The 14,570-nt window shown below is 42.2% G+C and overlaps 1 protein-coding gene across 8 annotated transcripts in view; it reads right to left on the bottom strand.

Moving 5' to 3' along the window:
- The window catches only part of AMPH (amphiphysin), a 449,568-nt gene that overhangs the window by 92,410 nt on the left and 342,588 nt on the right, over positions 1-14,570 (bottom strand). For 7 of the 8 annotated variants that reach the window (XM_070726278.1, XM_070726279.1, XM_070726284.1 and 4 more), the window contains one exon: positions 192-215. The exons of the other annotated variant lie outside the window; for it this stretch is intronic. In XM_070726278.1, coding sequence (XP_070582379.1) covers positions 192-215 — 24 coding nt within the window. The remainder of the gene's footprint in view (positions 1-191; positions 216-14,570) is intronic. 8 annotated transcript variants of the gene reach the window in all.

The raw sequence follows: 14,570 nt of genomic DNA, 5'->3' as shown, positions 1-14,570 counted from the left end.
GACTTCTCAAACTAAATTAAAATCTGAGTATAGAAATCAACATTTAACTGTTATTCTATTACTTATCCCTTTCCCTAACTTGCCTCTCAAAATTTAGACAATTTGTTTGTGACTGACATATTTTTGACATTGTAGTTACCACTGAAATATAATACAAAAACAAGATAAAAATAAATAAAAGCCAACCATACCGACCACAGATCCCAAGGTAGCGTCTGAGAAGAGGAAAGAAGGACAATGTTCAAAACCTCATTTGTACATCTTTTTTATGTGCTGTAAAGCATAATTAGATAATAATGTAATTATACATGTGCATAACCAAAGTTGGCAAAAAAGTTAGTTATAGATTAAAGCATTGATCTGGATACATCCCATCCCATAACATATTCCAAACATTTATATTTGCTTTATCCAATGAAAAGGAATTCCATTGTAATTTTCCAGGATGGTTTGTTACTAAATCTCACACTTGTGGTAAACTGGTAGTTCTCAAGAGCATTTTTGGTAGCTATGATGTTCCTGATTGAATGATCACATCACTTATTTTTATTCATTTTTTAATTTAATAAAATAAAATAATAGCAAAAACAAAAAAGGAAAAGAATACACAGGCATACATAAAGTGAACTTTACACTACAGGTAGTCCTCAATGTACGGCAACAATTGAACCCCAAATTTCTGTTACTAAACAAGGCAGTTGTTAAGTGAGTTTTGCTCCATTTTATGAACCTTTTGCTACGATTAAGGAAATCACCACAGTTGCTAAGTAAATAATGAGTTTATAAAGAAAAAATGCCTTCCGCTAATGATTTTGATCGTTGGAAGCCATCTGGGAAGTTCACATGGCCCTGGCACAGTGCAGCTGTCAGAAATACACGGCAGTTGCCAAGCAATCCAATACCAATCTGGTAACCATGGGGATGCCAATAGTCATGTGTGAAAATTGGTCATAAATCATATTTATGAACACTGTTGTAACTTCAAACAGACATTAAATGAATGGTTTTAAGTTGAGAATTGCCTGTATAGTAAAAGTTGAAATAAAAATCTGACAGCGAAAAATAGATTTCAAAAAGTTTTTTAAAAAAAATAAAAAACCATTGTAACAAAAAACATTTTTCTTTTTCTCCTCCTTTTCCCCCTAGCTCTAATGCTTCTTAATTTTTAAAATAGTTTTATACTTTGGTTATCTGTGATTATTGCTCATTTCTATTTGGGCCATTTAGATTTTTTAAAAATGATTTCTTTTTCTTCAAAAATTATATTCTAAGTGTCCTAGTTTGCTTTGTTATGTCATATATTTCATTTAATGAAATTATTCCTGCTTGGATTTAATAGACTTCTGCTGTGAATGTAGTCAGTTTTTCTGTTCTTCAATTTTAGTTACTCAATTGTATCACTGTTTCATTTCTAACCATATTTCAATGAACTGCTACAATATAAGATAATAATAAGCATGTATCCAAGGACTTTTATAATAAAACAACCTTTTAAGAAGTAGGTTTAACAGATGTTCCTATTTAGGATCATATCAGGTAAAGTATTCTTTTCCTGGATAATATGTTAATATAAAAAATTCATTTACTAAAAATCAATGATATTAATGACTGCTTTCTTTGTGGCCTGTTTTAACTCTGCCATGATTTCTTTACACCTCAGATGCTTCTTTATTGACCTCTTGCACCACAATCAGGAGGCTGTGAGTTTGATCCTAGATAGAGGCAGATGTAGGGTCTCCTGCTTAGGCAGGGGCTTGGATTAGATGACCTGCAAGGTCTCTTCCAACTCTGTTAATTTGTTAAAATTTGCTGTAAACTATTTTCCTCTTTCATTTTATACTAAAATTTAGAATATACAGTATTATCTTAAATCATTAAAATAGTAGAAATTAAAAAAATAAAATAGTTACTAGTCAGATGGGAAATCATAATTAAATAAAACTTATATATGCAGACGCGACTTTTTAAAAAAATATATCATTTTGAAACTGTAATTGATTACTGTTCATGTGTACGAACAGTAAATTTTGCTTCAGTTCTCTAGAAACTTTTCTATTATAGAAATTTGTTTAAGCAAAGGTGGCAAAGGCTGCTATAGCACTTAAGGAATCAGTTTAGAAACAAGGAAGATGGAGGGGTGGGGAAGATGGAGGGGCAGTGTCAAATGGCCGCAGAAGCACGGAGCCTTCCCGCTGTCTCGGGGGGGGCTCCAAATCCCCACTGTTCGGGGGTTCTGGTCTTTTTGAACCAGACCAAATCCTCCCTGAAGGGGAGGTGATGCAGGGGACACTACCAGGGGTCTGGTTAGAGGTTGCCAGATGAACTAGGGGTCTGGTTAGAGGTTGCCAGTAGTGTGAATCCGGCCAGGCAATCATGCTTAAGTCAGCACCAGCCGTGGACTACCACCACAACGCAGCACGAGGATGGAAAGAGGATTGTTTGGAGTGCTTACAGAGTGAAGAAAAGATTAAATGATGTGCTGGTGAGTGAGGATGGCCAAAGAAATTTCACGTGGTTTTTTTTTCAAATTTTCATTTTTTTTCATTTTTTCATTTTTTTCTTATTTTCATTTTTAATGGAGCTAAAACTGCCAGCAATGGAAGTGGAAATGGCTATTTAGTGATGGGGAGAATAGCGCGAGGCTTCAGAATGCAGCAAGTTGTCCAAGACTGGATTATTAAGAGATTTAATATTGTTTTCTTTGTTTAAATTTGGACTTTTAAATTGGAGATTATAATTTTTCTTTGTGGAGTCTGTGTTTCTTTTTCTTGTATACATTGAATGAAGAGAAATATTTTTACTTTGGAAGATATGAAAATATGCTATCCCATGGTTGGAGGAATTATTGCAAGCAGTTACTTTAAAGATGTTTTTAACAGATGCTGGCCTTGGTGGAAGCATCTTATTTGTTTTGGCTACATATTTATTTTTAAGAAGAAGGAGGTCATCAGCTATGGCGTAGAAGGAAGGAACATTTGAGAAAGGAGCTAACTGAACTGACTGAAAACACACTGGATAATACTACTTGAAAAGAGGCTTAATGCACGATAAGGAATATGGATATGGAAATGATGACAGCAGTACTGTTAAAAAGAGGAAGAGGACTGAGATTTACCACAAAGTTATAAATTATAAAAGAAGAAGATTATGTAAAATGATGAATTAGAATTATTAATGTTAAATTTAATTGGAATTTATTATGGAAAATATATGGGGAAAGAGGGGAAAAAGAGAATATAGAATGGGTGATAAGATTTGGAAATATGGAGGGGTAAATAATGAGCAAGAAATATGTGTTGTGTGCAACAATGTTCAATTAAGATGTAATTTTAAAAAAATGTTATTAGAGATAAATAATGCTAAAATGGAATGGTTGAATAAGGAAGAAAATATTGAAAATGGTTATGACTACCATGGTTGATTAATATTTTTTAATATTTTACTGATTACTTGAATTATAAGATTATAAGATTATTATGTTATTTATAATGGTAAATAAAGACAGGAGAAAAGGGAAAAGGAATATAATAAAGCTCTGACTATTATAGGAATGTTAATATGGGGAAAATAAATAATATTGATTATGTTTATATTGGGCATGATAGCAAAAAGATGGAGCAAGGAAAAGTTCTATTTTGGGAATGACAGTTAAATTAATTAGATTAGGGAAGATTATTACACTGAGTTCGATAGTGGAAAATATATAGAATAGGAAAGACTAGGGAAAACATAGATTAGGGAAGATTATCACATGTAAACAACAGTGAAATCAAATAGATTAGGGAAGATTATTACACTAGGTTTGGCAGTGAAATTTATAGATTAGGGAGAATTACTATTGTATTGAAATTGATAGTGGAAGATACTCTTTGTGAAAAATAAATAGAAAAATATGTTACACTATAATTATGATTGGTTTAATTAGAAGATATATTTGTAAAATGAAAGGAATGATATAATGTCTAAGCACAAAAAGAAGAAAATATTATTTAAAATTTTAATAATTACCTTTCCTCCTCTGTGTATTGCTATTGTTATAATTAGATCAAAGACATGATATGAATATTTATATATATTTGCTGTATGAAGAGAAGTACATTTGGAACCTTCTTTGTATCCATATTCCTTATCGTGCAGTTATGAAAAAAATGGGAGTTTAAAAAGCAGGAATGAGATAAATAAGAATATAAGAAATGGACTGAAGCATGATGGCCTAGTTTTTAGTAGAAAGAAACAAATAGCCAAGAGAAATTTTGTTAGCTAATAGCATTTTTAGCTCATATGAAAGTGGAAAATAATCTTTGAAATCCAGATGATAAAATTAAAAAAGGAGGTAGCATAAGATGAATGATGTATACCAAAATAAAACAGATAAATAATTAGGAAAATTTGGATTAAGAATTTGGCAATTGATATTATATCGTATTGTATTTTAATTTGAAGCTATGTGAATTTGTATCTCTGTAAGATATGGAAAAACAATAAAAAAAATTTACACACACCCCAAAAAGGAATCAGTTTAGAAATTTTAAAATTCTAATCTTGTATTAGGCACAAAATTCTTGAATGAGCTTGGACCAATCACTCTCTCAGCCCTAGGAAGGAGACAATGGCAAGCCACTTCTAAAATTTTGCCAAGAAAATTACAGGAATTTGTGTCCAGGTACTTACCAGGAGTCAAAAAAATTATTTGAAAATGTGCAGGCATGTGCACAAGCCCTTACCCACACAATACAAACAGCAAAATTTGCAATCATTTTTTAAAATATCAGATTAACAGATAGATGTAAGTAGACAATCAAAGTTTTGGTCTGATTGACAAAAGTCTACTTTTTTTTTACATGATTTGTGATACAATGTAATTTTAAATGGCTAGTGTCAGTGGCTGCAGGTCCCAGGAACAAATGTTTAATTAAAATCTATTGTTAAGGACACGTGTTCTGTTAATTTTTTTTTAACACTTGTAGAGTTCAAATATAATTAATTAGTAAAGTCTAAAATATCAGCATTAATAAAATTTAAAAATGAAGTGCTTTGAGAAATCTGGAACTTGGATTGATGAAATAGTTAATCTGTTATGTTTCAAATAAGACATGCAGCCCTGTGTGGCATCAACGCTACATGTTTATTCTGGTTCTTATCAAGCTTCGTATCACATTACTCAACTAGTACAGAGCTCATCAAAAGGGAGACGAAGAAGACATCAAAGGAAATAGGTTGGCTGATGCAGAAGTACAATCAGCGGGGACAGGAGGAAGAGGAGAAGAAGAAGAAGAAGAAGAAGAAGAAGAAGAAGAAGAAGAAGAAGAAGAAGAAGAAGAAGAAGAAGATTTACTTTTAGTACTCCAAATGGGAGAGCCTGAAGAGATGCTAATCTTCACTGAAAGAGAGAGAAAAAAAACTTACATAGATTGGGGGGGGGGCAAGAAGGGGGAAATGGGAAGTGGTATTTGTCTGATGAAAGGCAGATCCTGAACCAAGCTTACCGCAGAGGGATAATGGAAAGGGTGCATGAGGGAAGTCATTGGGGGACTCAAAGTCTGATTAATGCTGTGTTGAAGGTTTTTGCAGGAGTCAAGGTATATACCACTGCCCAGCAAATTGTGAATAAATGTTTGATTTGCCCAAAAGTGAATCAGAATCATGTCAGACAAATTCAAAGGGAAGGGAGACCTTTGGCCTTGTATCCTTTTCAAAATGTGCAAATCGACTTCACAGAAATGCCACAGGAGATTTAAATATTTGTTAGTAATTGTTGATCACTTGACAGAGTGGGTAGAAGCCTTTCTAAGCGGAGGTGAAATTGATAGAAATGTAATTAGGCTTTTATTAGAACAAGTCATTCCTAAACAGGGACGGTGGCAGAGAATTGATTCAGACCAAGGAAGGCATTTTACAGGGAAAATTGTACAAGGGATTACAAGACATTTGGGAATTTATTGGGACTTACAAAGCCCTTGGCAATTGGACAGTTTTGGGAAGGCTGAAAATATGAATGACAAAATAAAGTATTATTTAATTAAGGTATATTATGGAGATGGGGCTAAACTGGATCAAAGGAGTACCTATAGCACTCAGCCTAGGAGGGACACTGCGTTAATGCATTATGAAATGATATTTGGCATGCCAATTGGGGAGGGGGAGACACTGGAGAAGGTACTTTGCCTACCAAAGACAAGGGATTGATTAAATATTTACAGATACTATCAAAGTCTTTTGAATCTTACAGATCCAGTGGCCTGTTGTTGCAAACACCTGTCTTGAGTTTTAAAGTACACCTCGTTGAAGATGGTGATTGGATCTTGATAAAAAGGTGGAAAGTTGAGGAACTCCAACCCATATGGGAAAGCCCATTCCAGGAACTACTGACCACTGATACTGCTGTACGAACCGCCAAGCGAGGCTGGACCCACTACACTGTGTGAAAAAAAACAGTGCTCCTAATATGTGGACAAGCCAACTTGTCGGACCCTTGAAGCTGTGGATAACCAAAAAATAAAATGTTTTTTTCCCCTTCCTGTCAGCCTCACTGTTACATCTTTCTCTCATGCTTCAGCTACCATATGTAACAGGGGGAGGTGGTCAGGTATGGGGGATTTGAGAGGGGAAACTTCTGGAGGGCCCTGATAACTTTTGTTTCTCTGGCAAAGGCCAGGGTGAGTTTCAAATTCCTTTGAGAAGAGGTGAGAAGAAAGTCCATTAGAAGCTGCATTCCATAGGTATTTATTCATTCATTCATTCATTCATTCATTCATTCATTCATTCATTCATTCATTCATTCATACATACATACATACATACATACATACATACATACATAGATTTGATTTCATTTGATTTGTATGTCGCCCCTCTCCATAGGCTCGGGGCGGCTCACAGCAACAATAAAACAATGTATGACAAATCTAATAATTTAAAAACACTAAAAACCCCATTATTAAAAGCAAACATACACACAAACATACCATGCATAAACTGTATAGGCCCGGGGGGGATGTCTCACTTCCCCCATGCCTGGCGGCAGAGGTGGGTTTTAAGGAGTTTACGAAAGGCAAGGAGGGTGGGGGCAGTTCTAATCTCTGGGGGGAGCTGGTTCCAGAGGGTCGGGGCCGCCACAGAGAAGGCTCTTCCCCTGGGTCCCCCCAAACGACATTGTTTAGTCGACGGGACCTGGAGATGGCCCACTCTGTGGGACCTAACCGGTTGCTGGGATTCGTGCAACAGAAGGCAATCCCGGAGATATTCTGGTCCAATGCCATGAAGGGCTTTATAGGTCATAACCAACACTTTGAATTGGGACTGGAAACTGATCAGCAACCAATGCAGACTGCGGAGTGTTGGTGTAACATGGGCATACCTAGGAAAGCCCATGATTGCTCTCGCAGCTGCATTCTGCATGATCTGAAGTTTCTAAACACTTTTCAAAGGTAGCCCCATGTAGAGAGCATTACAGTAGTTGAACCTCGAGGTTATGAGGGTATGAGTGACTGTGAGCAGTGAGTCCCGGTCCAGATAGGGCTGCAACTGGTGCACCAGGCGAACCTGGGCAAACGTCCCCCTCGCCACAGCTGAAAGATGGTTCTCTAATGTGAGCTGTGGATCGAGGAAGACACCCAAGTTGCGGACCCTCTCTGAGGGGGTCAATAATTCCCCCCCCAGGGTTATGGATGGACAGATGGAATTGTCCCTGGGAGGCAGAACCCATAACCACTCCGTCTTATCCAGATTGAGTTTGAGTCTGTTAACACCCATCCAGACCCCAACAGCCTCCAGGCACTGGCACATCACTTCCACTGCTTCATTGACTGACATGAGGGTGAAGATGTGTCCACCTGACAAATATGGACAATGGGGATTGACTATTTCCCAAAGGGCGTGTTGTGTCCGTAATGGCTACCTTGTTTCAACTGTAAATAGTTTCTTCCTGTTTAAAGCGCTGTCTGAGCCGGAGTCAGGAAGTCGCTCCTGATTGGCTCAGACGCGGCTGCTCCTTGCTTTGGCGGGAACCGCAAATGTATAAAAGAAGCGGTTTCTCCCAGGCAAAGCAGATCGGTACTCGCTAAAGTCACTTGCCTTGCTGAGCTGTCACTTCTCTTTCTCTGAGCTGAATTAAAGTACCGTTCTAAGATTACCAGCGTCTGGATTCATTTCACTGGCGACGACGGAAGAAAGAAACCACGCTTGCACCATGAGCAACATACAAATCGGCCGGGCTCCCGAATTCTTCGATCCCGAAAAGACTTCATGGGACGACTACATGGCCAGCTTCGAGATCTTCCTCGAAGCTGCGGGCATAGAGGACGCCGACGCCGACCGAAGAAGGGCCATTTTCCTAAACTACTGCGGCCCAGAGATCCGAAACCTCGCCCAGACGCTCACCGAACCACAGCCAGCAAGAACCGTCGCTTGGGACGCCCTACAAACCAAGCTTGCGGGACATTTCAAGCCCACGAAGCCAGCTATGGTTTTCCGGCACCAATTCTCGAGGATGGCCCAGACAGAGACGGAATCGATCAACCAGTTCGCAACGCGGCTTCGAACGGGGCTTGCCAAATGCAAGTTTAACAACCCGGAAGCTCGCCTCACCGATGCCCTAGTTTTCGGCATGAAAAACGCCTCAGTGAGGAACAAACTCCTCACTGAAGACGAGCCAACGCTACAAACCGTGATCAAATTAGCTCAAACCGCAGAGGTCGCCGACGCCGCGGCCAAAGAGCTGAAGGAAAACGAACGGCGAGAAGTCATCGCCAAGATCGACTCCGCTTTTCACCGCGTCGAGGGATCAGACGACCTCAGCCCATCAGCCCAGAACGAGGACAACTGCCTCCTGCTGCAAGACCAGCCGAGACAGCACAGAGCTCCTCACCACACAGCCCCTTGCGCCGGCTGCCGGGGAAACCACCAGCGCCAACGATGCCCCTTCCGGGATGCCATTTGCCGCCGCTGCAACCGACGAGGCCACATCGCCGAAGCCTGCAGAGCATCGGCGCCAGAAGAAACCTTCTCCACACCGCGCAATCAACGAGGCCAACACCAGGCGCCCCAACCGCGAGAAAACCGACCTCCCCGCTTTTCAAACCGAAGGAACTACTCAGCCGCTAACCGCGACTACTCAAAAGGTAACACTAGATTTTCCGTGAATAACACGGCAACGAAAAATGGGGGCAAAATTGTAATTTCATTACTGCTTAACAACAAACCATGCTCCATGGAACTGGACACGGGGTCTAAATACACCATCATGCCATGGGAGAAGCTCAAATTATACATGCCTAATCTATCTAAAGATGACTTATTGCAAACCTCATTGGTGATTAGAGATTTTCAAGGGGGGGTAATCTCTGTGTTGGGTAAATTGAATGTTCCTATTGTGTTTAAGGATGTTAAATGTACCCTCCCTATGATTGTGGTTACAGGGGCTAAGCATTCTCTCCTGGGTTTAGCATGGATGGAACCTTTAGGAATTGAAATTTCTGGAGTTTGTACTATTAGCTCGAATAGCATGCCTGATTTCCTACAAGAGTTCCCCGAAGTGTTTAGCCCCACTCTAGGGACTTACAAAGGGCCCCCCATCTCGTTCTCTATTGACCCAAAGATTCCGCCTATTCGACTCAAACCCCGCAGGGTACCCCTTCCGCTCCTTCCCAAACTGGATCTGCAGCTAGACAAGCTCATAAGCCAGGGCATTTTGGTTCCAGTGGAGCAGGGTCCCTGGGAGACACCCATAGTCACGCCTTTAAAGCCAGATGGCTCATTAAGAGTCTGCGCTGACTACAAATCTACTTTAAATAAGGCTCTCCAACATCACCCTTACCCCATTCCAGTTGTACAACAACTCCTGCACTCCCTGGGGGAAGGGAAAAGGTTTGCAAAGATTGACCTCGCCCAGGCTTACCAGCAGCTAACAGTCGATGAACAAACAGCAAAAGCGCAAACAATTGTAACCCACAGGGGTGCCTTTAAATGTACCAGACTGCAGTTTGGAGTGAGCATAGCCCCAGGCATATTTCAAAGTATAATGGAACGCCTATTAGCAGGCATAAAAGGGGCCATTCCCTATTTTGATGATATCTTAATTGCAGGGGAAAACCAGGAACAGCTAAACAAAAGAATAAGGGAAGTACTTAAGAGGTTGCAGGAAAAAGGACTAAGAATTAAACCAGACAAATGTGTGTGGGGGACAAACAGTGTTGAATTCCTAGGGTATAAAATTGATGGAGAAGGTATCCACCCCACAACCGAGAAACTGAGAGCCATCAGAGAAGCCCCAGAGCCACAAAATAAGACAGAATTGCAAGCTTTCCTAGGCCTTCTTAACTTCTATTCCGTTTTCTTAAAACAGAAGGCAACAGTAGCAGAGCCTCTACACCGTTTGCTCCAGAAAGAAGCCCTTTGGACATGGGGGAAAACTGAACACGAAGCCTTTATTCAAATAAAACAGCTGTTGACTTCTAAGAGTGTGGTAGTCCAGTATAGCACCTCATTACCCATCAGGCTTACGTGCGACGCCTCCCCGTATGGCGTGGGAGGGGTGTTGGCTCACATCTTGCCAAATAATACAGAGGCTCCAATTGCTTTCTTCTCCAAAACAATGACAGATACCGAAAGGAACTATAGCCAGCTAGACAAGGAGGCTCTAGCTTTAGTGGCAGGGGTGAAGAAATTTCATAACTACCTTTTTGGGAGGAGTTTTGAATTGGTTACAGACCACAAGCCCTTACTGGGACTTTTAGCCCCCGACAAGCCTACTCCCCCATTTATGTCCCCAAGACTAATAAGGTGGGCCCTTTTCCTCTCAGGATACCAATACGAACTCATCCATAAAGGGGGTAAAACCATCAACCACGCAGATGGTCTCAGTAGGTGCCCTATGGCAGAATTAGTAGTAGACCCTGCCCCATCTGCAGATGTATTAATGATAGAACTAGATGACAAACCGCTAGTCACGGCAAAGGAGGTGGCTACACACACACAGCAAGACCCCCTCCTAAAACAAGTAGTAAATTGTGTACTTAAAGGTTGGCAAAATGACTTGTTGAAACCTGAATTGTGTGATTTTAAGACTAAACGTTTAGAATTGTCATATGTAAAGGGTTGTTTGTTGTGGGGGGATAGAGTGATCATCCCTAAAACCCTAAGGGTAAAGGTACTCCAAATGTTACATATAGGCCATCCTGGGATTGTCAGGATGAAAGGCCTAGCCAGGGGACATTTATGGTGGCCAGGTTTAGATGCAGACATTGAGAACTGGGTAGCCAAATGTGACCCGTGCCAAGAGTCACGGCCTAACCCCCCCAAGACAACCCCAGCAGAGTGGGAGCAACCTGCAGGACCATGGTCCAGAATTCATATTGATTTTGCAGGGCCAGTGGGGTCACAATACTTCTTAATAGTAGTCGATGCATTTTCTAAATGGGTAGAAATCATTGCAATGAGCAACATAACCACGTGTGCCACCATCAAGGTATTGAGCAGACTGTTTGCTACCCATGGTTGCCCAGATATCCTAGTATCTGACAATGGGCCACAACTAACAGCCAGACAGTTTGAATTGTTTTTAGACAACCTAGGAGTCAGACATGCACTCATCTCAGTTTACTCACCCTGGGCTAATGGATTGGCAGAACGTTACGTTCGGGTGGCTAAGGAAGCCTTACGTAGGTCAGGCCCTGGGGATGTACAACAAAATCTGGACCAATTTCTGTTAACCCAACACATCACCCCAAACTCGCACACGCACATAAGCCCTGCTGAGTTGCTAATGGGTAGGAAATTAAGGTCACCACTAGATAGATTACACCCCAGGTTCTGTGAAAATAACCAAATGTTTGTAAAACCTGAAAGAGAAATGTACTTGGGACAAAATGTATTTGTTAAGAGTTTTGATGGGGGTGTGAACTGGAAAAAAGGAATTATTGTTAAGCAAACTGCTCCAAAGACATATGTTGTAAAAATGGAGGATGGTCGAATGTGGAAGCGGCACATTGACCACATACGTAAAAGTGCGGAAAATGCTCTACAGCAAACCGCTAACACGGCCTCTCCCAACTCTACAGACGACAACACGCTACCCAAACTAATTAACACGCAATTGGACTTATCGGGACGAGGGGAGGCCTCCAGCGACGCCGAGCCATCATCCTCCTCCGAAATCAGCAACCAGCAGGCCGACACACAAGCAAGGCCACAGCCGCACCAGGAGAGCAGCAGCGAGCCAACTTCCACCGTCGAGACTGAGGACATAACTGAACTGCGCAGGTCCGAGCGATCCTCGCGAAGACCAAGCAGATTGGACGATTTTGTCACATGGCTTTCCTAATGGATGCATCCAAACTAAGGAGGGAGGGGTGTTGTGTCCGTAATGGCTACCTTGTTTCAACTGTAAATAGTTTCTTCCTGTTTAAAGCGCTGTCTGAGCCGGAGTCAGGAAGTCGCTCCTGATTGGCTCAGACATGGCTGCTCCTTGCTTTGGCGGGAACCGCAAATGTATAAAAGAAGCGGTTTCTCCCAGGCAAAGCAGATCGGTACTCGCTAAAGTCACTTGCCTTGCTGAGCTGTCACTTCTCTTTCTCTGAGCTGAATTAAAGTACCGTTCTAAGATTACCAGCGTCTGGATTCATTTCAGGGCGGCCAGGGGGATTCTTTGATATTGGCAAGTATTGCGCCTTTTTATTTAGAATTTGCTTTGATTCTGTGGCATCCATTTCTGATTTGAGTAAAATTCACTTTTGAAATTCAAAATGGACTCAGTTTAACTTTCTTAAATTCTGAGTGGAGCCATCCTGACATTAAGCAAAGTTTCTGCAGTACAGTCATCCCAGAGATTTATCTACCAAGGGGACTGAGCAGGATATCTGAATGAAAGAGTGAAGGACAACAGTTAGAAGGAGCCACTGGCCTGCCAGGCCCCTCTCCCCTGCCAGCTAAAAAGGAGGAAGACTGGGGTCATTGGGAAGATGATCAGCTTCAGGTGGAGCAGCCCCAGAGAGAATCCAAATGGTCCATGGCTGTCAGAGTAAGTCAACCTTTTGAAATTGAAATTGACCCCATCCCTCGGGGGTGGGGAATTTAATTGATGGATAATTGGGGTGAGTGTAGTAATATGTGTGGAATGAATGATTGGGATGGGTGCGGTGGGTGGGATTATGGCATGGATGAGGTGAATGGGAATGGTATGAATGACATATTTGGCCCACCTGGCGTTGGAGAGGTAGGAGGGGGATGCATCTATCTCTGGGGTGGTAGAGGGTCAGAATATCCCAGTGCTGCTGGGGAGAGGCTGATATGGCAGGAACCACGGAGCTAGCCCTTCCAGGGGAAGGAGAGATTGCTGCCTAATAGCAATCCCTTGTTCCGGCTCCATGAGCTCAAACCAGGGTACAGGTGACAAGTGTAATCCTGGCCCTGGGCGTAGGCTGCTACTACTGGATGCCAGGTCGGTGGTAAATAAAGCTCTCCTCATCCAGGATTTGATCCTGGATGAGGAGGCCGACTGAAACCTGGCTGGGCCCGAAGGGAGGAGTTCCTCTCTCTGAAATTTGCCCAGCCGGGTTTCAGGTATGGCATCAGCCTCAACCTCAGGGAAGGGGGAGAGGAGTGGCTATCATAGCCAGGGAGAGCCTTTGCCTGCACAGACTCATTGCTCCAGAGATTGCGGATTGTGAGTCCCTCCTGGTGAAATTGGACTTAGGGGTTCAGGTGGGCTTGCTGCTCATGTACCTGCCTCCCAGCTGCGTGTCAACAGCCCTGCCTGTGCTGCTCGAGGAGGTAGCCGGACTGTCAGTGGGATTCCGCAGACTTATTGTCTTGGGGGACTTTAATCTACCGTCACTCGGTGAAATCTCTGGGCTAGCGCAGGAGTTCATGGCCACCATGACAGCCATGGACCTGACTCAAGTAGTACAGGGTGTATCATGATGGGTATTCTGACATGGTATTCCTCTCTGAGCAATTGAGTAATGGTCTGAGACTAAGGGGCTTAGAAGTGTTGCCTTTGTCATGGTCAGATCATTTTCTACTGCGTCTTGACTTCATGGCTCCAATCCTCCCCCGCAGGGAAGTGGAACCGACTAGGTGGTTCCATCCCAGATGCCTGATGGACCCAGAGGGCTTTGAAAGGGCGCTTAGGGTTATACCAGATGCACTCATCCACAGTTCGGCAGAGTGTCTTGTCGTGGCCTGGAATAAGGCCGCAATAGAGGCTCTTGACCAGATTCCGCCATTGCAACCTCTCTGTGACACTAGACACCGGAGACTCCTTGGTTTACCAAGGAGCTCCAGGAGTTGAAACGCCAGAAGAGACGTCTAGAGAAGCGATGGAGGAAGAGTAAGTCCGAATCTGACCGAACACTTGTAAGAGCTCACATTAAGACTTACAAAGTGGCGCTTAAGGCGGCAAGATGCACGTATCATGCCGCCTTGATTGTGTCAGCGGAATCCCGCCCAGCTGCTCTGTTTAGGGTGACCCGCTCCCTTCTCAACCAGGGGGAGTTGGGGAGCTCTTGCAGAGCAATGCTGAAGATTTTAACACATTTTTCACTGATAAAGTCGCTCGGATCCGGGCAGACCTT

The sequence above is a fragment of the Erythrolamprus reginae genome, chromosome Z (genome assembly GCF_031021105.1).
Source record: "Erythrolamprus reginae isolate rEryReg1 chromosome Z, rEryReg1.hap1, whole genome shotgun sequence".
NCBI lineage: Eukaryota > Metazoa > Chordata > Lepidosauria > Squamata > Dipsadidae > Erythrolamprus > Erythrolamprus reginae.
This window is presented reverse-complemented; position numbering and strand designations above follow the sequence as displayed.